This window comes from Mesoplodon densirostris, chromosome 9 (assembly GCF_025265405.1).
Source record: "Mesoplodon densirostris isolate mMesDen1 chromosome 9, mMesDen1 primary haplotype, whole genome shotgun sequence".
In the NCBI taxonomy this organism is placed as follows: domain Eukaryota; kingdom Metazoa; phylum Chordata; class Mammalia; order Artiodactyla; family Ziphiidae; genus Mesoplodon; species Mesoplodon densirostris.
In genome coordinates, this window is record NC_082669.1 from 19381911 (window position 1) to 19403665 (window position 21755).

General features: G+C 41.4%; 1 protein-coding gene across 1 annotated transcript in view; it reads right to left on the minus strand.

Moving 5' to 3' along the window:
• SLC26A3 (solute carrier family 26 member 3) overlaps nucleotides 1-18801 on the minus strand; it is a 35410-nt gene extending 16609 nt beyond the window's left edge. Inside the window, exons 1-14 of the mRNA XM_060108855.1 lie at nucleotides 18671-18801; nucleotides 17932-18071; nucleotides 16631-16741; nucleotides 16206-16378; nucleotides 14680-14844; nucleotides 12913-13065; nucleotides 12373-12455; nucleotides 8287-8434; nucleotides 8063-8176; nucleotides 7879-7956; nucleotides 3505-3600; nucleotides 2404-2510; nucleotides 1033-1102; nucleotides 849-941 (exon numbers count right to left, since the gene is read on the minus strand). Coding sequence (XP_059964838.1) covers nucleotides 849-941; nucleotides 1033-1102; nucleotides 2404-2510; nucleotides 3505-3600; nucleotides 7879-7956; nucleotides 8063-8176; nucleotides 8287-8434; nucleotides 12373-12455; nucleotides 12913-13065; nucleotides 14680-14844; nucleotides 16206-16378; nucleotides 16631-16741; nucleotides 17932-18071; nucleotides 18671-18801 — 1662 coding nt within the window. The remainder of the gene's footprint in view (nucleotides 1-848; nucleotides 942-1032; nucleotides 1103-2403; nucleotides 2511-3504; nucleotides 3601-7878; nucleotides 7957-8062; nucleotides 8177-8286; nucleotides 8435-12372; nucleotides 12456-12912; nucleotides 13066-14679; nucleotides 14845-16205; nucleotides 16379-16630; nucleotides 16742-17931; nucleotides 18072-18670) is intronic.
• Nucleotides 18802-21755: the final 2954 nt, after the last annotated feature.

Consider the following 21755-nt stretch of genomic DNA (forward strand, 5'->3'; position numbering starts at 1 on the left):
AAAAAATTGTTGGGTAGAAAGATACTTGATGCATAACAAATGACTAAAAATAGTTAGGGTTTAAGGCAGAAGCTCTATGCAAGGTATAGAGTGGACCAGAAGGCATGTGAAAGAGTGAGTGCTGAGCTTTTGTTTCTTAACCTTAAAGTCTGCTTCTTTGTCAGCTTCTCTCCAGTCCACCAGAGACACTAGTTGTTATTTAGTGTTAAATATTCATTTATATTATATTTATTCATTTCACTTATAAGTATTCATTTGCTATCCTGAATCTCTTCAAGATGCGGTCAAATATTAAGGACTCGTGTTGTTTCTGAAGTTGATTCCCAAAGAAAATCTGTAGGAGACCATCTATTAAAAACCAGCAGCCCAAAATCTTGCAGTAAATCTTTTTACTTTACAGCAGAATTTAATAAAAAGGGTCTCTATATTGGACCTTATACAAAAAGTCTCGGGCTTCCCTGGTGGTGCAGTGGTTGAGAGTCCTCCTGCTGATGCAGGGGATGTGGGTTCGTGCCCCAGTCCGGGAAGATCCCACATGCTGCGGAGCGGCTGGGCCCGTGAGCCATGGCCGCAGAGCCTGCGCGTCCGGAGCCTGTGCTCCACAACGGGAGAGGCCACAACAGTGAGAGGCCTGCGTACCGCAAAAAAAAAAAAAAAAGTCTCATTTCCCAACGTATTAATGGACTCCTTATAATGTAGTTCCACCTGCCCTGGGACACAGGATAAAAAAACACAAACACAACCCAGCCTCAACATATGAGAAATGAATGACACTCCTGTTACAGAACAAGCATTTCTTTCCTAGATATTCAGTGGAATTAAAAAAAATTAATAACCCCAAACCTTACAGCATCGATAAGTTTCTGCTTAAAGAAACTAATGTTTGCAAAGTAAATAGGAGATGGACATCTGAAAATCTTCACACCGTCTGGTTCATACATCTGTAAGGCAGAGAAGTCATAGTAGATGGTGCCCATTAGATTTATATTAATATCATTTAGCAAATCAAAGAGAAAAATGAGTTTTCCTTACTTCAGAGTAATCTTTTCTATTCTTATAGATGTTGCTCCTTCCAACATTAGCCAGCGTGCTGCATTTGGGACTGTAGGGAAAAATCAACACCAAGTGAATCATTCATGCATATATGTTAGGCCTATGAGGCTAACATCGATGTTTTCCCAGCATCCCAAAGCAGGCTCGCTTTTTCAAATTTTAAAGGTTGGGGAATCCTCACGCCATCATGCCCTGGAGGGCAAACACCTTCTTTGACTGACCCTCCCACAGCTCCTGGAACTGTGCCTCTCCTCCCACTTACCACATCCAGTTTACAAAGCACTTCCATATGCTTTGCCATTTTGATTCTGAATATCAGTTAGTGGGTGAAATAAGGCAGATACAGTCACCTTATTGTATAGGTGAGGACATGGAGAAGTATTATGATTTGCCTATGACCACTCAGTTTGTCTCTGTGCTTGATGGGTCCCCAAGAAATGAATGAAAATATAAGTGAATAAACAAGTGCAGGAACATTTCAATGTGAATGTGTTCCGTCAGTCCAGGATCAACCTTAACTATGATAACACCTTCTGTTCTAGAGCACCTTAGATCCCAACAAGCCTTACCTCTCTGTTATGCCATGTAATCCAACATAGGCTGAGTGACCACACGGTGGTGACATTACATGGCAGAGATTTAAGAATCCAAAGATATTTGGACTGGAATTCTGTTTGGAATTCTGTTAAAAATCAAGAATTCTAAGTAGCTTTTGTGGCATTTTGGGATGAGAGGGGCCTTTGAGAAGTTCTCTAATCCAGCTCCTTGATTTTCAGGTGGGAGTCCAATCTAACAACCCATCCAGAGAAACAACAACACTCCCCCAGACACGGAGAATCTCAGAATCTTCTCAGAAACACTTTCCCATGTTTAACAAGTCTGACACAAAGACAGTAAACCTGCTCAAAATAGAATTACCACCAGTTTACAGCAGGGCAAACAGACTCAGAGATTTATGATTTCTTTGAATTGGTGTCAAAGCAGGGAGCAGACCAATAACTGGTGAGATCTGGCTGATGCTCTAAAGTGGGGCCATTCTTTCACCTTCAGGCCTTGGGGTGAGGCAGAACAGATTGGCCAATCTTCTGTTCCTTTTTTTTTTTTTTTTTTTGGCTACACCGCACAGCATGTGGGATCTTAGTACCCACCAGGGATAAACCCTCGCCCCCTGCAGTGGAAACGCGGAGTCTTAACCACTGGACCACCAGGGAAATCCCAGGCTTAGCCAATCTTGATAGATTTGCATACCTATAACTAAACTGCTTTTCCCTTAACAAGTAACAGGTTTTTTTCTCCTCCGACCTGGGCAGGTCAAAGCCTGCAAGGACGCAGACCACAGTGGGCACTTACAACTGGGTCCTGAAGACGATAGTCAGGAGCTGAAACGCCACACTAGCAGCCAGGCCTAGACCGAGGCCCAGGACGACGGCAAAGATGAAGGTCATAACCCAAATTAGCTGTCAAAAGAACGCAACACATACACTACCGTTTACTCTCATTTAAGTACAGTGTCCTAGGTCCAGAGCTATAAGAAAGCATGAACTTCTAGGGTCCAAAGCAGAAGTTGGGAGTGCACAGCAGATGGGACCCGCCTTGAGGTCATTTCTGCTGGCTCGGGTTCTGAGCTGCAGAAACACAAGCAAATCGTTTCAAAAATCCCAAGGGAGTGTATCCATTTCTAATCCCATCCCTGAGCCAGTTAAGGAAATGATCGAATCTGTCACAGCGAAAATTCCAGAACCAGCTGCTGTTTGTCAAAATCAGCAAATTAATTGGTAGAGCCTGGACTAATCTCTTACTTTTGGTCCTCTGATTTAATTAAAGGCTACTGTCTCTACCAGACTCTTAGCATGCCAAAGAAGTGTTAAAATCCCTAACACTGATCTATCAGCAGCAAAACTAAACCAAGTGTGGTTTATTACTTTATGCTTGTTAAGTACCATAAGCTATGTTAACAAGCCTTTTTATACCACAGACTTTGACCCTGATATCATTAGGGATGCGGGCCTCTCATTGCAAGGCATGCGGAGAGTGAGGGGAGCCTTTATAAAGTGTTTCCAAAAGGAATGTTCAGAATTTTTCTTCACAGATTCTCTGGAAACTAACATATGATGTAATGAAGAACAGAAGCAATGCATACCCTAAGATTCAGAGAGTTTCTGTGGTGTTAGAGGTGACTGCAAGAATTTTTACAACAGATCTATGAAGTTCTCCCCTTGTGTTTCATGGACCATTTCCTACTTGTAAGTAGCTCATCCTTTTACATTAAAATCCCAGAGAATAATTATTAGAGTATGTAGTTTCAAGACAGCAAAAAAACCAAACTCAGGTTATTTGAACAGACAGATAGAAACAAAATTTCACTTTGTTTACAATATAAATATGCATTTTACATCAGCATTAAAATGTCATTCTGATTCCTCTCTTTCAAATACCATCGCCTCTACTTACACAATCATACTTATCCTTTCGCCACAATCTTCGTATTTCTGTGAACTGCATCAGCATTCCTTTCAAGTTTCCAAGCGCTAAAGCTGCCAGGACAGACTGTGAAAAACATAAAAAGCAGATGTACTTTGAGATAATCCAATAACCATAGAGAAGCAAAGGTGAAGGTTGTAAATAAGTGAGTCCTTTCAAGGGCCTCAAGGCCTATCAAAGGATACACCCTTTTCTGGTGTGCAGTGCCATGCACGATACACCAGACCCGGGACTGTGAGCTGTCCCCAGCCATGATTTTGTCCCCACCACAGTGACAGGGACATGCCATAGATGATCTGATAGCATTTACTCGCCTGTACCTTGGGTCAGAGAAAGGCAGATCTGAAGACCTATGACCAAAAGAAATTCTTTCCAAGCAGAGATGGTCTAGTGTATGTCTATTTACTGTAGGTCGGGAGAGAGGGTTGCTCTTTGTTTAAAAAAAAACTTGGGGGGACTTCCCTGGTGGTCCAGTGGTTAAGACTTTGCCTTCCAATGCAGGGGGTGCGGGTTCCATCCCTGGTCGGGGAGATAAGATCATGCCTCGCGGCCAAAAATCCGAAACATAAAACATGAGCAATATTGTAACGAATTCAATAAAGACTTTAAAAATGGTCCACATCAAAAAAATCTTAAAAAAAAAAAAAGAAACTTGGGGAGCTTGGGGTCTTGGAATCAGAATTCAAACCTTGGATGATGATCAGTAATCATGTCATTTAGTAAGAGGAAGCCGAAGATCACAGAGAGGTTCGCAAAGATTTGACGCCGACTCTCTGGGACAGTGTGAAACTTATCTGTCTTGTTCCCTGCTAGATCCCCAGAACCTACTGTGCTAAATGCACGTGGGAGGGGCTTCATAATGATTCAGCGAATGAGTGGGTGAACTAATGTGTGGAAGAGGCAGGAACACAGCCTCCTTTAAGAAGCCTGATGGTGATACCTCTGAACAGCAGAGTCACGAAGAGGGGTCTGGGTGGTCAGCTAAGCTCAAGTTTTTGTTTCGTGGCATGCCGAAATGAGATACTTTGTCTTGCAGGAATTATGATAATTAAGGTGAAAAATGCTGAATGGCACGCTCTCTTCCTTATTTGGGTTTTAACACAATGGTAGGAACAGGCCCCCAACCCCTGCCCCCAATTCAGCTGTTCGGTTCTGAATGGACTATGGAATTTGTAGCCTGACTACTTTCACACCATAAAAGAAATGTACAAAGAAAAACCAAACACAGTTTGTGTTTTCCTATCTCAAATATAGTTTAACTGATCTAGACATTTTTTATTTTCACAAGTTATGTTTATAGTTTAATGCCTGACTAGGTCATTTACTCAGTGTGAGAATAGAGGTGGTTGTTTAGAAGACTCAATGTTGTCTTAAGTGACTTTAAAAAGGAAATTACACACAAATGCACACCAGTTAAAAAATGGGGGAAACTGGATAAAGTCTGTAATGTGGTTAACAGTACTGTACTGATGTCAATGTACTGGTTTTGGTATTGTAGTGTAGCTATGTAGATGCCCTGCCCCCCTGCCATGGTAGCTGTATGAAAGGTTCACAGTACTCTGTACAATAAGTCTGCTGCTTTGGGGGACTTTACTATACAACATGTACCACCTGCAGAAGAGACATTTTTTTTTTCTTTTCATTAGGCGTTATTTACCACCTGGTCAGTATTCCATGGAAAAACTTGAAAATGGGTAAACAACATATATATGTATAACTGAATCACTTTGCTGTACACTTGAAACTAATACAACGTTATAAATTAACTATACTTCAACTTAAATTTTTTTACAAATTAAAAAAAAAATTGAAACAATTTTCAGTGAAATACATACACAATAGAGCCCTTTAAAGAAAAGTAAAGATTACAGAGCCCTGAGAAGCCATAGACAGGAAAAGGGGAATCATTTTACCAGGAACCAGGTATCCATACTGTAACTGATATAAAGGATTAATTGTAAACAAAATGCTTAGAACTCTGCTGATGCTTAGTAAGCGCTCAAGGAACGTTCATTCTTAGCTATCATGAAGGGTTATTTTGTCCTTATATGATAAAAAGAAGTAGACCGGTTATTCAGATGAAACAAAAACATTACAGACACAATGGTCTAAGAAGGAATTGTCACATGGTTCCTTTACAAAGTAGGGCCTTTGATTAGCATCGGGGACAGCGTCATTGGTGTGGTTTATTCACGAAAGAGAAAGGATTTTATTTTTTTATTTTTTTATTTTTTAAATAATATTCTTTTTTTTTAAACCCCACATTTGTTTATTTATTGATTTTTGGCTGTGTTGGGTCTTTGTTTCTGTGCGTGGGCTTTCCCTAGTTGCAGCGAGCGGGGGCCACTCATCATCGCGGTACGCAGGCCTCTCACTGTCGCTGCCTCTCTTGCTGCGGAGCACAGGCTCCAGACGCGCAGGCTCAGTAGCTGTGGCTCACGGGCTTAGTTGCTCCGCGGCATGTGGGATCTTCCCGGACCAGGACTCGAACCCGTGTCCCCTGCATTAGCAGGCAGATTCTTAACCACTGTGCCACCAGGGAAGCCCGAGAAAGGATTTTAAATGGCAATTGTTTTTTTAGTTTCTCCCAGTTGAAGTGGGTGAGGTAGATCCCAGGGATGCACATGGGAGGAAGCACACAGGGCAGAATTCTCTATGTCGGGGAGCTGTGTGTCCATTTATTTTTATTGAGATATACATTCTTATATACTTTATTTCTTTGGTGGTGACTTTTTGACCCATGTTACGCCATTCCTCTGGAAATCAGTAGGTTAGCATAGGAAGAATGCATAATTTTAGCAAAGAGTACTGTGCACTGCTTGGCCACATTCGGGATAACTGCACTGGGACTCCAGAAACCTTGGACAAAACTCATGTTCCAGCTACCAACCAACAAGGAAAAAGGCCTAGATAACAACCAACAGACTTTGGTGGGCTGTGTCCTATCTCTATGTCCTTTGTAGTCAGAGGTATAATAGAATGTTTGTAGCATAAGAATAACAACAACAATAATAATCTTTACAATAAAGGCTAGCATTGGGACTTCCCTGGTGGCACAGTGGATAGGAATCTGCCTGCCAATGAGGGGAACACGGGCACGATCGTTGGTCCGGGAAGATCCCACATGCCGCGGAGCAACTAGGCCTGTGCGCCACAACTACTGAGCCCATGCTCTAGAGCCTGCGAGCCACAACTACTGAGCTCGTATGCCTCAACTACTGAAGCCCACGTGCCTAGATCCCGTGCTCCACAACAAGAGAAGCCACCACAAGAAGAAGCCCATGCAAGGAGAAGCCCACGCACCACAACGAAGAATAGCCCCTGCTCACCACAACTAGAGAAAGCCCCTTCACAGCAACGAAGACCCAACGCAGCCAAAAATAAATAAAAAATTTAAAAAGGCTATTATTTATTAAGTGTTTATCATGTGCCACACCCTGGGCTAAATATTTCACGTGCATTATTTCATTCAATTTTTGCAACAACTCTGTGAGGTGGGGACTATTTCCCTCCCTATTTTACAAATGGGCAACTTGAGGTTCAGAGAGGTTAAGTAATCTGCCCAAAACACACAGATAATAAGCAGCAGAACCGCTTAGAAATACATCTACAGGACTAGAGCCAGTGCCCCCTGTACTCCCTCAAAGTCAAATTAACACCACAAAGAACAAGGTATTGACCATCATCTGGTTTCCCACAGATCCTGTATTTTCTAGGGCCCGCTGTTATTTTTGTAACCTGGATGCTGCCACGGTGGACAAAGCATTAAACTACGCCCTCAAAAATTACAGTTCTGGAGAGATGGACAGAGGAGCATGAGGTGAAGGTACAAGGTCAAAGTCTAGCTGTTTGCTCCCATCCAGCAATCTGACAGCTTTGGTCTTGGAGTCAAACCAAACTCTGGGAGCTGCAGGGCGTATTCCTAAGAAGAGGTTGTGTGGCTGATAGCACCATTCTCTGAATTCGATAGAGGCCCTGATGACCTCAACCTTTAAGAAACACTTTAGTCAATCCATATCGAAGCTGCAGTGCCAGGATGCCTTCCTTTGTAAACATTAATTATATCTGGGGCTACAAACATAGCGGTTGAAGAGGAGAGTTGATAAGGCAGAGTATGAGTTGCAAGGGTAGAGTTGTTGGATATTTGCATTCCTAACATTCATAAGATAGTGCCAGGAGAAAAAGAAATAGTTTTGGCCCATAGAGTATTGGCTAAGAAGAGTACTTGAGAGTTTGTAGATACTCATTTTCCCTAGTTTAGTTTGTGCTTCCTCAGTTTAAGAACCAGCGTCCTTGATTCATCACCCAAAGGAGAGAGGTGTCAGTCCGAGAGAGGAGTGCAACCTTTTGCAGAGGCTCCAGAAGAAATCCAATGGCTAGGATGACAATCAGCACGATAACAGCAGAGAGAAGGCCAGCAATCTGTGAAGATGAGAACATTCTCATCACAAACTCAACTTTCCCCCCAGGCTCCGCATCCCCAGTGACTCATGCTAGGATGACTCTCACAGCAAAGATCCTCCAGTACCTGGGTTTTGCCTCCTGTACTCTCCTGGACCCCTGATCTGGAGAGGGCTGTACTTGCTGCAAATCCTCTGAACAATCCACCGAATATGTTACTCACTCCCAAGGCGATTAACTCCTGATGGGAGAACAAGGAAGAATCTTCTTTAGATGCGGCACCATTGATATTATGCATGCAGAATAGGATATAAAGTTGCCTAATTAGACCCAGCATCGGCTTATACTTACCTGATTGCCATCAATGGGATAATCATATTTGAGGGAATAGACGCTGGCCACAGAGAAGGCCACTGCAAAGCCAACAATGGCAATGCCAAAGCAGTCTCCGATGGTATCTCGGAAAGTCTGCACATTAGGTGTGATAGGGGCCTGAAACCTGAAATTGAAATTAAGCAAGTCAGAGTGTCACCAACCTGCTTATAAACCTTCAACGGTATCCGTTTGTTCTCAGGAGAAGTCCAAATTCCTTAGCAAGGTCCCAATTACGCCTCCTCCACATCTTGCTTAATTACTACCATTTTCCCAGAATTTATACTCCAGCTATACCAAGCTTTCTTTGTTTCTCATCACCCATCATCTCTCACCTGGACAGCTTCTAACTTGCTGTTGCCTCTCCCTGAACCATTCCCCTCATCCCTATCCTTCCCCCCAGAAAGTCCTTCTTCACCCCCAAGGTCAGGGTTAGGCAAGATTCTCTATGCTTCCCCAGTTCTTGATGCCTCCTGTTTCCACCCCTGCCCCTCTCTCCCCCAACTCTCCATCCAGACCCAGAGCAGGGACTGTAACCGGTTCATTATTCTATGACCAGGACCAACAATGGTCCTTCACAGCATATGTCAGGTGGTCAGTAATTGTTGGGCAAGTCAGCGAATGAATGAATGCAATCTAGGCTGAGTTGTGCCTTTGGAGTATGACTAGCAGGAATTTAGCACCACTGAAAACCTTGGAATCTGTTATCTTACTGTTGAAAAGCAATGCTGCCTGTATTTGATATGAGTGTAATTCTAGTCCAGTGATGGTGATAAACCTAATATGATTTTGCTAGCATAGCCACACTATAGTGTACACTTAGATCAATATAAGCTTTGTGCAAAATGTCTCAGGTCCCACTTGTATTGTTACATTGGGTTGCAAAGTATCACCCATTATGCCTCCAATAGCTATCCATGGATGAAGGCTCTTTGAGCAAATGCAATTCTGAGAGAAGGAAAGCAAGAAATTCTTCCCTTCACTGATAATGGTAACCTTTCATGGAAAACCCTTAGCAAACAGACGGGCGTTAGACTCTGGCCCGCACTCCACAGAACTTCTAGAGCCAACTGTGGCCCTGTTGGAGGGCGGGTTTCCATTTAAAGTGAGATAGTGTCAGGGAAACATTCAAGTCACAGAGGATACTCCTGTGCCTGTGCCTCATGAACTTAGAGCAGTTAAATAATATTTACTAATTGTATTATAAAGTCCAAATATCCCAAACTCAACATCAATTTACTAAAATGCTCAGCTCCTATAAACATCTGTTTCTGACCTAAAACTTATTGGAGGTAAGTTAATTGGGTCCATTCAACTCTTTTTAAATTGCTATTCATGTTTTGTGAATGTTAATAAATTTTTAGCTCTAATTTTGAAGAAGTACTATTATTTCATATTCTGCAGCTTTCATAAATCAGAAAGTTAGCTTGGAATATTATATATAATCTAAAACCAGTGCTACAATTATAATCTGCATTTTATACCAAAATAACCAGAAGCCTGCTATTATTCTTTTTTTCTAGCCTCTAATCACCATAGGCAGAGTGGTGTGATGGAGATTTACAGTCTGAAAATTTGATTCATTTCCTGGCTCTGCTACTTACCCAGGTTCCCCATTTGTAAAGTGATGATAATAACACTTGATCTCTTTTCTTCATAATTTTTGTGGGAGGGTCAAATAAATAATGAATGTGACTACTGTTGACACACTGTAAAGTACAAAGTACCTGTAAGCTACTATTACAGGGTCCCTCTGGAATCTGAATATATCCTTTGTGTTTCCTTTACTATTTCAATGATCTCTTTCCTTCAGCCAAGTTATTTGCATTCAGTGTATGTGGCTTCACAAAGTCACTTCTAAGGTGTCATATTCATTAATAACAGATTAGCAATAATTAGCAATCGTTACCTTCCAGTTATCTACTATTTGCAATCATCAGAAATTGAAAATGCTCACTCGATTATCACTCAGAAAAAATGGGACTGTAAAAAGCATGTAGGGGCTTCCCTGGTGGCACAGTGGTTAAGAATCCGCCTGCCAATGCAGGGGACACTGGTTCGCGCCCTGGTCTGGGAAGATCCCACATGCCACGGAGCAACTAAGCCTGTGCGTCACAACTACTGAAGCCCACGCTCTAGAGCCCGCAAGCCACAACTATGGAGCCTGCGTGCCTAAGAGCCCGTGCTCCGTAACAAGAGAAGCCACTGCAATGAGAAGCCCGCGCACTGCAAAGAAGAGTAGCACCTGTTCGCTGCAACTAGAGAAAGCCCAGGCACAGCAACAAAGACCCAACACAGCCAAAAATAAAATCAATCAATTAATTTTTTAAAAAAGCGTGTAAAGTGCCTAGTACCTAATTTAGGTGCTAAATTAGGAACAGCAGTAATGCAGTTTGAACACTTACAGTAGGCCAGGCACTTCAGGACATCACACATATTAACTCACTTAATCCTTACAAGAACCTAGGTAATAACCTATGCTATTTTTAGCCCCATTTTTACAGCCAAAGACGTTAAGGCACAAAGTTTATTTGCCCAAGATCAGGAAGTGAGTCTGAAGTAAATCCTAGGCACTCTGCCTCTAGAAAGCATGAGTTTGCTTACTGGGCTACACTGCCTCTCTGTAGAGTGTAATGACCTATAAATGTGAGTTACCCCTTTCCCCACCCACACGCACTATGGAGGGAGGTCCACTGACATTTAAAATATATTTACTAAGTAATGTCTCTAAGACTGTAACTCAGTGTTCTTACCTTTTTTTTTTTTTTTTTTTTTTTTTTTTTTTTTTTCTGTACGCGGGCCTCTCACTGCTGTGGCCTCTCCCGTTGCGGAGCACAGGCTCCGGACACACAGGCTCCGCGGCCATGGCTCGCGGGCCCAGCCGCTCCGCGGCATGTGGGATCCTCCGGGATAGGGGCACGAACCCGTGTCCCCTGCATCGGCAGGCGGACTCTCAACCACTGCGCCACCATGGAAGCCCAGTGTTCTTACCTTTTATTTCAAAACCATTCTGGCAAGATCCTCTTTAATTTTGTATCTACTTATCTATCTAGTTTGTGTCTCCCAAGATATTTAAATAAAGCATAATCACTTGAAAGTTGCAGAGTAGAGAGAAACATTAGAAATAGTCTTTAAGCTTCAGCCTAATTTCTACAATTTAAAAGTGATATTTGTGATCCAAATATTACAAGTGTAACACAATTTTATCTGACGATAAAAATATTTTTTGCTTAAAAATATATATTTGCTTTTAATAGAATTTAGTTAGTTTTAAGTCAACAGTGCAATGCATATAAATGCTGATTCCTGGAATAATTCTCAAATACTCCTAAGCATGGGGAGGGAGGGAGGGTTGTTTTTTTCTTTTTTTACAGGAATACCACCTTTCCTTGGTAAGCAAGTTGGAAGAAATTGATGCTATGGCCAGAGGGCAGAGAGAGGAAAGAGCACAAAACTGGATCTCCCTCCTCAATCCAATAAATGCAATGGAATACGTTTTCAAATTCCTTGTACAAGCTGCGCCTCCCATCCTTCTGCAGCGCTAAGAGTTGCTCTGGGCTTGTCTTGAATTTGATCTTGAGAAAGGACAGAGTGTGCCCATCTGTATTGCTCAAGCAGCGTGTGGCAGGTATGCCTTCAGTGTCTCCTTTGAACTGTCGGAACTTGGCTCCAGTAACCTCAAACAAAACACTACATATTGTTTATAGTAATTTATGGCCAAGGAAATCTGGTTTCCCTCGGTTCCTTTTAAGGGGAGGAGCAAGTTCACTTTGCCTATTTTTCTACTTTCACTGTCTCACTTTTCTTGCATGTGAGCCCCTTCTCTTCTGGTCTGTGAGTTCTTCCACACAGAGAAACTTCCTGATGTTAAGAACTGCAGACCCTGTGTCCTTTGTGACTCCCTCCTAGAAGGAGAGAAGTGAGCCCTCTTCCTGGATGCATGATGGATGCCAGATACAGGGAGGGTTCTGAGCTGGGTTCATGCATTTCAACTTGGAGTCGTTCGTCACTACTGCTTACTCTCTAATTAGTGCTTGGAGATGCCATAATAAGAGAGACACTTACCCACTTTTCATCTCCCCAACCACGGCCACGTTAAACCTGTTTTTGAAGTCAAAGCCATAGGACACACCTGTTGCGATCACAGTCTGCAAAGTTGCAAATTGCCCAAGTTAGAAATGGAAGATGTAACTAAAGAGTCTTGCTTTGAAAAAAAAAAAAAACATTGCCAAAAGCCACCCCTTGACTTATTAGATAAGAATCTCAAGCTCAGGTTTGGCTACTTTTTGAAAAGTCCCGAGGCAATTCTAATGTACCACCAAAGCTGAGAACCACAGCTCCATTCCAATGGGTCTCTCACTAGGATTCTCAGAGGTCTGCTCTCTGCCCCATCCTTGTCTTACATGGAAAGAATAAACCCCAAATCATCAAAGCAAGTTATTAAATTCTGAATAAAGAGAAAACCATACTAAATATGATACCCAGAAACTGCAGAGAGGTCGCCGGTCCCACTAAAACCTCCTGATCTACAGACGGTGAAGGGCTTTAGACATAAAAACACAAGACTAACGAATTATGAAAGAAAGTCTTGAGACGATTAGTTACCATGATGAGTTCAATTGGAATGGGCACTGGAAGTTTGGCTTTGTAGCGCTGATTTATTTCTTTAACCACAAATACCACCAACAGGATAACCAAGGATGTCACAAGGTCTGCAATATTAGTCTTCTCTATTTGTGAGAATATGGAAATTAGTACCTAAAGTATAAAAGTAAAAAACACCCGAGTGCTACATTAATGTGTAATTTGGATATAACACTTAATTAATTCCAAATAGATAAAAGTAAACAGACGTGAAACGACTGAAAGATTGATAGCAATTCCCTGTTCTGCTCATGTTAGCCACGAGTAATTGTAGAGACCAACATGGAGCTATGAGAAGGCTAAGTCAGCACAGCATTGTCACCACACTGGTCTAGGGATGCTCTTCGTCTAGTGTTGAATTTTCTTGGATGTTTTTCACATTTTTATAACTGGTCTCTTCTGCTCTTAGGTCTCGTTGCCATCTTTTTTTTTTTTCGGTACACGGGCCTCTCACTGTTGTGGCCTCTCCCGTTGCAGAGCACAGGCTCCGGACATGCAAGCTCAGCTGCCATGGCTCACGGGCCCAGCCGCTGCGCGGCATGTGGGATCTTCCCGGACCGGGGCACGATCCTGTGTCCCCTGCATCAGCAGGCAGACTCTCAACCACTGTGTCACCAGGGAAGCCCTGCCATCTTTTTTATTTCACAATCAACACTACTGCTCTGTCCAGGGAATAACCTTTGACCTCTGGTAGTTTTTCTTAGCATGTATCCCCTTAATTCCTGGCTTTTTTTTTTTTAATGTTCAGACCCCTCATATTTCTTCGTTGACTCTCTCTGTCACTTTTGGAAACTAGTTTCCTGGCTAGCTGTGTAATTCTTGAAGCCAGTTGGGTGCCATATCTGTGGGATCCAGACAGCTCAAGCAGGTCCAAACTGGATCCCAAATGGTTCCCAAAAGACTCCACTTCTGGAATAGCTCTGGATGGGAGTGAGAGAGGGCTGGTTCCAATTTGGAGGGAGTTTGTCTCTGACTCCCAAAGACTGTCTTGACAGAAGCACTAACAAGCCCAAAGTCAGTAAAAGGAAGGAAATAACAAGGATCAGAGTGGAAAGACATGAAACACAGACTAAAAAGACAATAGAAAAGATGGATGGAACTAAAAGCTGGATTTTTGAAAAGATAAAAGAGACAAACCTGTAGCTAGCCTCAGAAAGAAAAAAAGAATGAGGACAAAAATACATAAATTCAGAGGCACTAAGAACACTCTCTGTTCTACAGAACATCCTTTAGAGGAGAGAAGAAAGAACCACTGTTCTATTTACATATTAACCAATTTCCTTTTGTTTTATAAACAGGGATGCATAAGAGTCAGAAGAACTTCAATTCTAAAAGAAAAAGACCTGCTCTTTAGAAATAGGGAAGCACTTCCCCTCAATCAGCGCATTTCTTTCAAAATAAGATTTTGAGAAAGATTTTAAAACTTGGGACAAACTTTTAATAATGGGCATCGATGTTTTTTAAAAAATACTGAAGACTCAAATCTAAGAGAAGTGGTAGTTAATTTCTGTTATTCACATCAGCTGATGTGGTATATGGTGGCTGTGGTAGATTTTCAGCATTGTTCTCCCTGCCACTTTTTCTTAATGTGAGTACATTTCACAGCCCGTTGATTTCTTGGAAGTTATAGGTAAGTCCTGCAGCAAAGGCACGAAAGGAAAGTTCTTCTGGAAACATGATAGTGAACTTCGTGTATTTCCATATTTTTTAAGCAAAAGGAATACTTACTTTGAAAATTGAAAATGGATCAGCATGTGCTGGGACTGACAGCTGAAGAATAAATTTGAGCTGGGAAACCAAAACGTGAACAGCGGCAGCTGTGGTGAAGCCACTGATTAAGGATTCGGACAGATAAATCACCACGAAGCCCAGCTGCAGAACCCCCATGAGCAACTGCAAAGAGAGAGCAGAGCCTTAGTGTAGATTCAGAGAACACCTCGGCAGACTGAAGGATCAGCTACTGTAATGATTCAAAATGTGGAGGTTCAGCCTCCACTCCTGTGTCTTGAAGAAGCAAGTGTTGTTGCCTCCTGGAAAACCTCCCATGCAAGGTACCACCCTCTGCTTCCCTCCCCCATCCCAACACCCCCCACCAAGGTGGAATGTTACATGGTGTTCAAATAACACATCAGTCCAGTATACCCCCAAGAACTAACAGGTTTCTTCTCTTCCCTCTTTTGAAGGCGCAGTATCTTTAGGAGACTCACCCATAAACCTTCCATAGCAGAATCTTATCTAGCATCAGCCCTCATAAATTTTCCCAGGGAATTTTCAGTTAACCTTTACAGCTGCTGTCGCATGCATGGATGAGCATCCATTCAGATTCCCTCAAACAAGTTGCTTGACTTTCCTTAGGAAATATGTAACTGCTCATGACATCAAAAGTGCTTGATTTTAAATGAGGGCAAAAGTGGTTCATTCCCCCAAAGCATCAGGATTTTGCAAGAAAGTAAATGGATAGATGCTTGGCCTACCTCTCCACTCCTGTCCCCGGAATGCAAACTGAGCTGTGAGTTTGCAAAGGCACTAGGATCAGAGATGCACTCAGACCCCATTGTTGAACTGACCCCATTGTTGGTCAAGAAGACCCACCACTAATGTCTTGGTTTGAATTGACTCTTTTTTTCTTTTTCTTTAAGGAATGGTCTTAACTAAAAATATCATTAGCCGTAAACTTAGGCAACATCTTGAGGAGTCTGACATTTTCACTATCTAACATCTTGAGGATAGGGACATTTTTATAATCCAGGCATGGTGACAGGGGTGTGGCTTGGGAGTGAGGCTTTAAACCCCTCCATAATCCTTTTCAGCTTTCTCCATATCTTTGACACGGACTATTCAAAGCACTAAGTGCCTGTCCCTTCCAAATAGACTATAGTCAATGAGGAATTAGAAAGAAAAAAATTCCCTAGCTGCCAGTTTTGCTATTGTATAGAGTTCTGTTTAGTGAGTATATAAATTCCCAGGTATATTATTGAATCCAGCATTTCACTTGTCACCACATGTGCCTCCCCACTCTTATTTCTCCTTCTCTCTAGACCCACATTCAATCATCTTTGCAAAGTAGATCTGCCCTTTCACTTCCGGCTGTGGTGAGTGACTCTTCTTAAATTATTTCCAATGGGCCACTGAAGAAGGCATGTAAACTAACGGGAAGAGTCGGGAGGGGTGGCAGGAAGGAGAAAAACCACAAAGATGTGTACCAGTCAGGACACATAAATTGGGGAGGGTAGATTCTGTGACAAAGTACTCACCTGGATGATTCCAGAAAGAATTGTGACCGTTGCAGCCACCATCACCTTATGCTCATCTAGTGATGAATCATTAGCCACTGAGCTATTAGTGACTGTCCGATCAGCTGTATCGGCTATTGGGGTTAATCTCACAACTACTGCTCCCACCATCATACTAAGAACTGGAAATGGACCTAATAAAGAGAGGGCGAGTTGTAGTCATTATGTCTCCCTATAGCACAGTTGTCTTTCAGCCATAATGTAACATATAAAAAGACTGGTGTCTGGAGTTCTGGTCTACTTCCCCAAGCCCCAGTCCTAATTCTTACAAGAAACTATGACTCCTCTCCTGGATTCTGCACAATTTGGAATTGATACAATGTGTGGCTAATGGCATTCATAAAGAAAAGCAATGTGAGCATTAATTAGCCCAGTAGTTCACTTACCCACTGATATGTGTCTAGAAGTGCCCAAGAAAAAGTAGATTATGACTGGGAAAAAGGCTGCATACAACCCATAGCTTGGGGGGACGGTGACCAGCAGAGCAAATGCTAAACCTGTAAATTCACAAGCATCAGTGTCCTTATTTCATGCAAAGGGATCATAGAAGTTTTCATTAGGTTCTTCAAGTATTTAAGATTGTACCTTAAAAATTATTTTATTAACTCAAATGTATCAACGGTGTAAATGTAAGAGCTAAAGCTATAAAACTCTCAGAAGAAAACTTAGGTGTAAACCTTTGTGACCTTGGATCAGGCATGGGTTTCTTAGAAGTGACACCTATAGCATAAGCAAGCAACTTAAAAACATAAACAGGGCCCCATTAAAATGTAAAAATGTGTGCTTCAAAGGATACTATCAAAAAAGTGAAACGACAGCCTACAGAAAGGGAGAAATTATTTGCAAATCATATCTTGGATAAGGGTCTATTATCCAGAATTATATAATTAACTTTTGCAATTCCACAATAAAAAGACACATAACCTAATTTTAAAATGTGCAAAAGATTTACACAGACATTTCTCTGAAGATGTACAAATGGTCAGTAAGAACATGAAAAGATGCTCAACATCATTAGTCCTTGGGAGAATGCAAATCAAAACCACAAAGAGAGACCATTTCATGCTCACTAGCATGGCTAAAATAACAAAGGCAGACAATAAGGATGTGGAGAAATTTGAACCCTCACCATTGCTAGTGGGTTATTATATGACACAGCAATTACACTCCTAGGTATATACCCAAGAGAAATGAAACATGTTCACACAAAAACTTGTGTACAAGTGTTCATAATAGTATGATTCATAAAAGCCACAGCATGGAAACAACCCAAATGTCCATCAACTCATGAATGGACAAACAAATTGTGGTATATCTATACAGTAGAATATTATTCACCCATAAAAAGGAATGAAGTATCCGTACATCATGGATGAAACTTGCAAACATGATGCTAAGTGAAAGAAACCAGACACAAAAGACGACATGTTCTGTGACTGTTTGCATGAAATGCTCAGAATAGGTAAATCCATTGAGACAGAAAGTTGTTGCTGAGGGATGGATGGAGGGGCAGATGGGAAGTGATTGCAAGAGATTTTGGGGGATGGTTGTAGTGAAAAGGTCTTGCAATTAGTTAGTGGTGATAGTTGCACAACCTCGTGAATACACAAAAAACCCTGAATTGTGCACATTAAAAGGGTGAATTTTATGATACATGAATTATATCTCAAAAACAAAAAAAAGTTACCTTGCAGTACAGCCACCAGCCCTGTGCTGATTCCAGAAACAATGTCACTGAGGAGCCATTCCTTTATGTGATACACTGGCAACCAAGATGCTATGGGGAACAAAGAGAGGGCAATTCTCTTGGCCTTTTGTGCAGAACAGCTGAAAACATTGAAAGCCACCGTTCAGTTATTAATGTCCAATTTTAAGTTTAGTACCTATTGTAAATGGAAAATTGGGAAAGATAATAATATATTATCATTTCACTAACTTTCCCACTAACATTCACCTCCTTACCCATATCAACTGCCCCCAAAGGATTGACCACCACCAAAGGATTTTTTTTTTTTAAGAAAAATGTTGCTTTTCTTTAGAAACAATAGAAATTATTTGTCATCCTCAGCTTGACTTTACAACACTTTGATGGAGAATTTTCCTCTGTCCTCATGTATCAGTTCTCTGATATGGAGAGATTGTGTTGAGAGCCGAGATTGGTGTTCATTTCAGAGACTACTTTTCTAGCCCTGGCAGGAAGTAGGAGGTTTGGAAACCAAAGATAAAAAGACTTTGGAGAGGGGGGAAAAATATTTGAAAAAAGAAACATTTTAAATCTTTAATAAGTAGCCAATTATAAATATCTGTTTGAAAAACAAAAAAGACTTTGGAGACTGTGGGCTAGAAAGAAGAGCTTGGAAGCTTAAAAATGTCAGAGAAAGTGCTTCATTTACTCCTAATGCCAATACCTTAAAAAAATATCTTACCGGAACCACTTTTTGAGATGATCCAGAAGTGTCTTACGATGTCTGTGTTTCTTCTTATGTTCTTCCCCAAAAGCATTTGCGGAATACACTGGCCTGGCCACGACGTACTGATTCCCGATGGGTTCAATCATTCTGCTTTCTCTGACCGTTGTGGTAAGTGGAAGACCTTTGGAACTATGTGGCAAACCCTTCTTGCCTTTAGCAGGTTAAAAATGCCTGAAACCAAACAGAGCTTGCTTCTTAAATAACTCGGAGATAATGTGATGCAATTTACAGATGAGTGAGCTCTGAACTGAATGTTACCACCTTTTGAGATCAAAAGAGGCTGGATTAAGGGACCTAGATTGTGTTTTGCTCCTGTGATAATCGCTTTTTACTGCAAGGAGCTGGACACAGCTTCGCTGGGTAAGTAAACAAGGGCTTTGATTGATTTATTTTTTAAAAGATTGCCAAAAAGCAATAGAAATTGACTCAGTTTACTAACCAGTGAGTGCATTTTTGACTTGTAAAGCGAGATCTCAAGAAAGGAATTTATTTAAAAAAATTTTTTTCAGCAATGTTTCCAAAGTTATGGCACTGGGGGTACTGGGACAGGTTAGATTTAAAGTCTAGTCATTGCCCCTAACTCTAGTCAAGGCTGTTCCATTTGACCCATCAGAATTTTTGTAATACATTATAAAATGTTTTTAATTTGTGAAATTCAAGGATATTGCCCATTTTCTTATTATTTCTGGGAATTAAATAGAGTTTTATCATTTGTAGTTGAGGAAACTACTCGATTTACTTAAGCTTTTTGAGCTTCATTTGTATACTTGGAATAATAATACTCATTACAAGGGGATGGTGAATATTAAATGAGAATGTTTTCACAGCCTCTAGCATTGCTTCAAAGCATCTAGCATTGCTTCAAAGCATCTAGCACACTACAAGCATTCACTAAATGGTAGTTCTTATTCTAACTCTTTGCATTTTCTGCACAAGATTGTTAATTTCTTGGTTCTTATCTCAATCCTTTTTACTACAGTTAAAAGATCAGTTTTGCAAAAGTTTTTTTATGCACATTATCTATTTAGCCCTCACAATTCTTTGAGGCAATTACTAATATTATTCTTGTCATCTTCTTACAAATGAGAAGATAATAAGTAGCACATAAAAGTCTCCATAAAAATCCAAGAATCTTTTCCTCAGGTCATACAGCTAGTACACTGTCAAAAATGCGACTTCTGTTTTCAGACTTTGCTGTTTCTTCTACAACATGCAGCTTCTCTTTTGTCCAGTGTGAACAGAATTGAAGAACCTTCCAACTGTTAGCATTTTGCCCTCTAATCTTGGTTCTGTATCACAGTTATTAATTGAATTATCTCAAACTAGATTGTACCTTGTTACATGGTGCTTTTCCAAAGCTCAAGGGAGTTTTAGCATGTTTGCAGAGCTCAAGTTATAACCAGGAGTCAGATGCTGGCCTCAATTTCTGACCCCACATGATCTCTCTTTGACACCCATTTCTTTTCACACCCCATTCCCTAGCTTCCTCCAACGTCCTTTCTATTGACCTTCTCTGACCACAGTGTGGTGTTTCTGCCCCAGCCTCTGGCTTGACCTCCAGCATTTGAGACCCTGTGAACTTTGTTATGACTGTGAGACCACCTTTGCTATTCTTTCTGAGCCTCCTCCAACCCCAAGCTGCTTGTCCTCCTTGCTTCTCATTTCTATTCCCTCTCCCACCTCTCCACACTCAATTCCAGGTGTTATATCCCACTACCTATATAGTACTTTCCATTATCAAAAGAACTTGTACGTGAAGGCGGGGGTTGGCTTACTCATTGCTGTGCATAGCAAGGATTTTTGTCCTTGTTTGCCAACTACCAACCATATGGTTGGGACGTTTACACAAGATCTATCCCACGTTAGTGTCTCTTGACACCTTAGGTCTCTTGCAAAGGCTGTCTTCAAGAAGAGCTTTAATCTTTGAGGTATGCAACCTAGCCAGCATTATTATTATTATTAGACCATGCTGAGCAGCTTGCGGGACCTTATTTCCCCAGCCAGGGATTGAACACTGGCCCCCATATCAGTGGAAGCATGGAGTCCTAACCACTGGACTGACAGGGAATTCCCCAACCTAGCCAATTTAGGATGAAGATGATTCGGGTACTGTGCATTCTATTTCTGGCAGATGCTGCCATGGACAGAAAAAAAAAAAAGAAGAAGAAGATGCTGCTATTTTGTTACTTTACTCATATTTTCATCAAGTTGTTCACAGAAACTCATTAGTTCACTTCTTTAAGAAAGATCCTGAAAGTGCTTTTTTTTTCTTCCTTTTGCGCTGCACATTTTCTCTCTGCTAAGTCACAGTCTAATTTTTTTGGCCAGTGACAATGATGGCAGATATAACTACATCTCTATGACGCTTCCTTCCCTGAGGATGACCATGCCCTGGCTCTTTAGTGGATCAAAGACCTGAGCCCTGGCCATCCTGCCACAGCCTGGGAAATGCCACTACCTCATGCCCAAGCGCTGACTACAAGGGGAGTGCTCGAGGGCCGGCGTCAGGGTGGCTTAAGAAATCTTTCCAGAATTTAGAGCGAGAGAGCTTGAGGGCCAGCATTCCAGTCTTGTGGTTTTCCCCTAGCTGCCATCACTGCTCCCAAAAGCTACTGCTTCATATTCCACATGTAACCAGGGACTTCCCTGGCGGCCCAGTGGTTAAGACTCCATGCTTCCAAAGCAGAGGGAACTTAAGATCCCACGTGCCATGTGGCACAACAAAAAATCACTAAATCGACCACCCCAATAGTGCCTCTGCTGAGAAAAGCTCCAGATACTCATAAATTAATGTCATTCTCCAGTTCATCATTTCTGGGATTCTTGAGAATGACCTACTTTAGTTAGGAATTCAAAAGTGATTTTTCTTAACTTAAAAAAAAAAAAAACAAAACCTGAACATGTTACCTTTTCCCCAGAAATTCTTGGAAAACTTTTTCTTGGTTCCTAGAATCAATTCCAATTTCAAATATTACACCCTCATTAAGGTACACCTTTTCATGTTCTGTTTTATCTTCATGCCTCAAATTTTTCTCTGGGT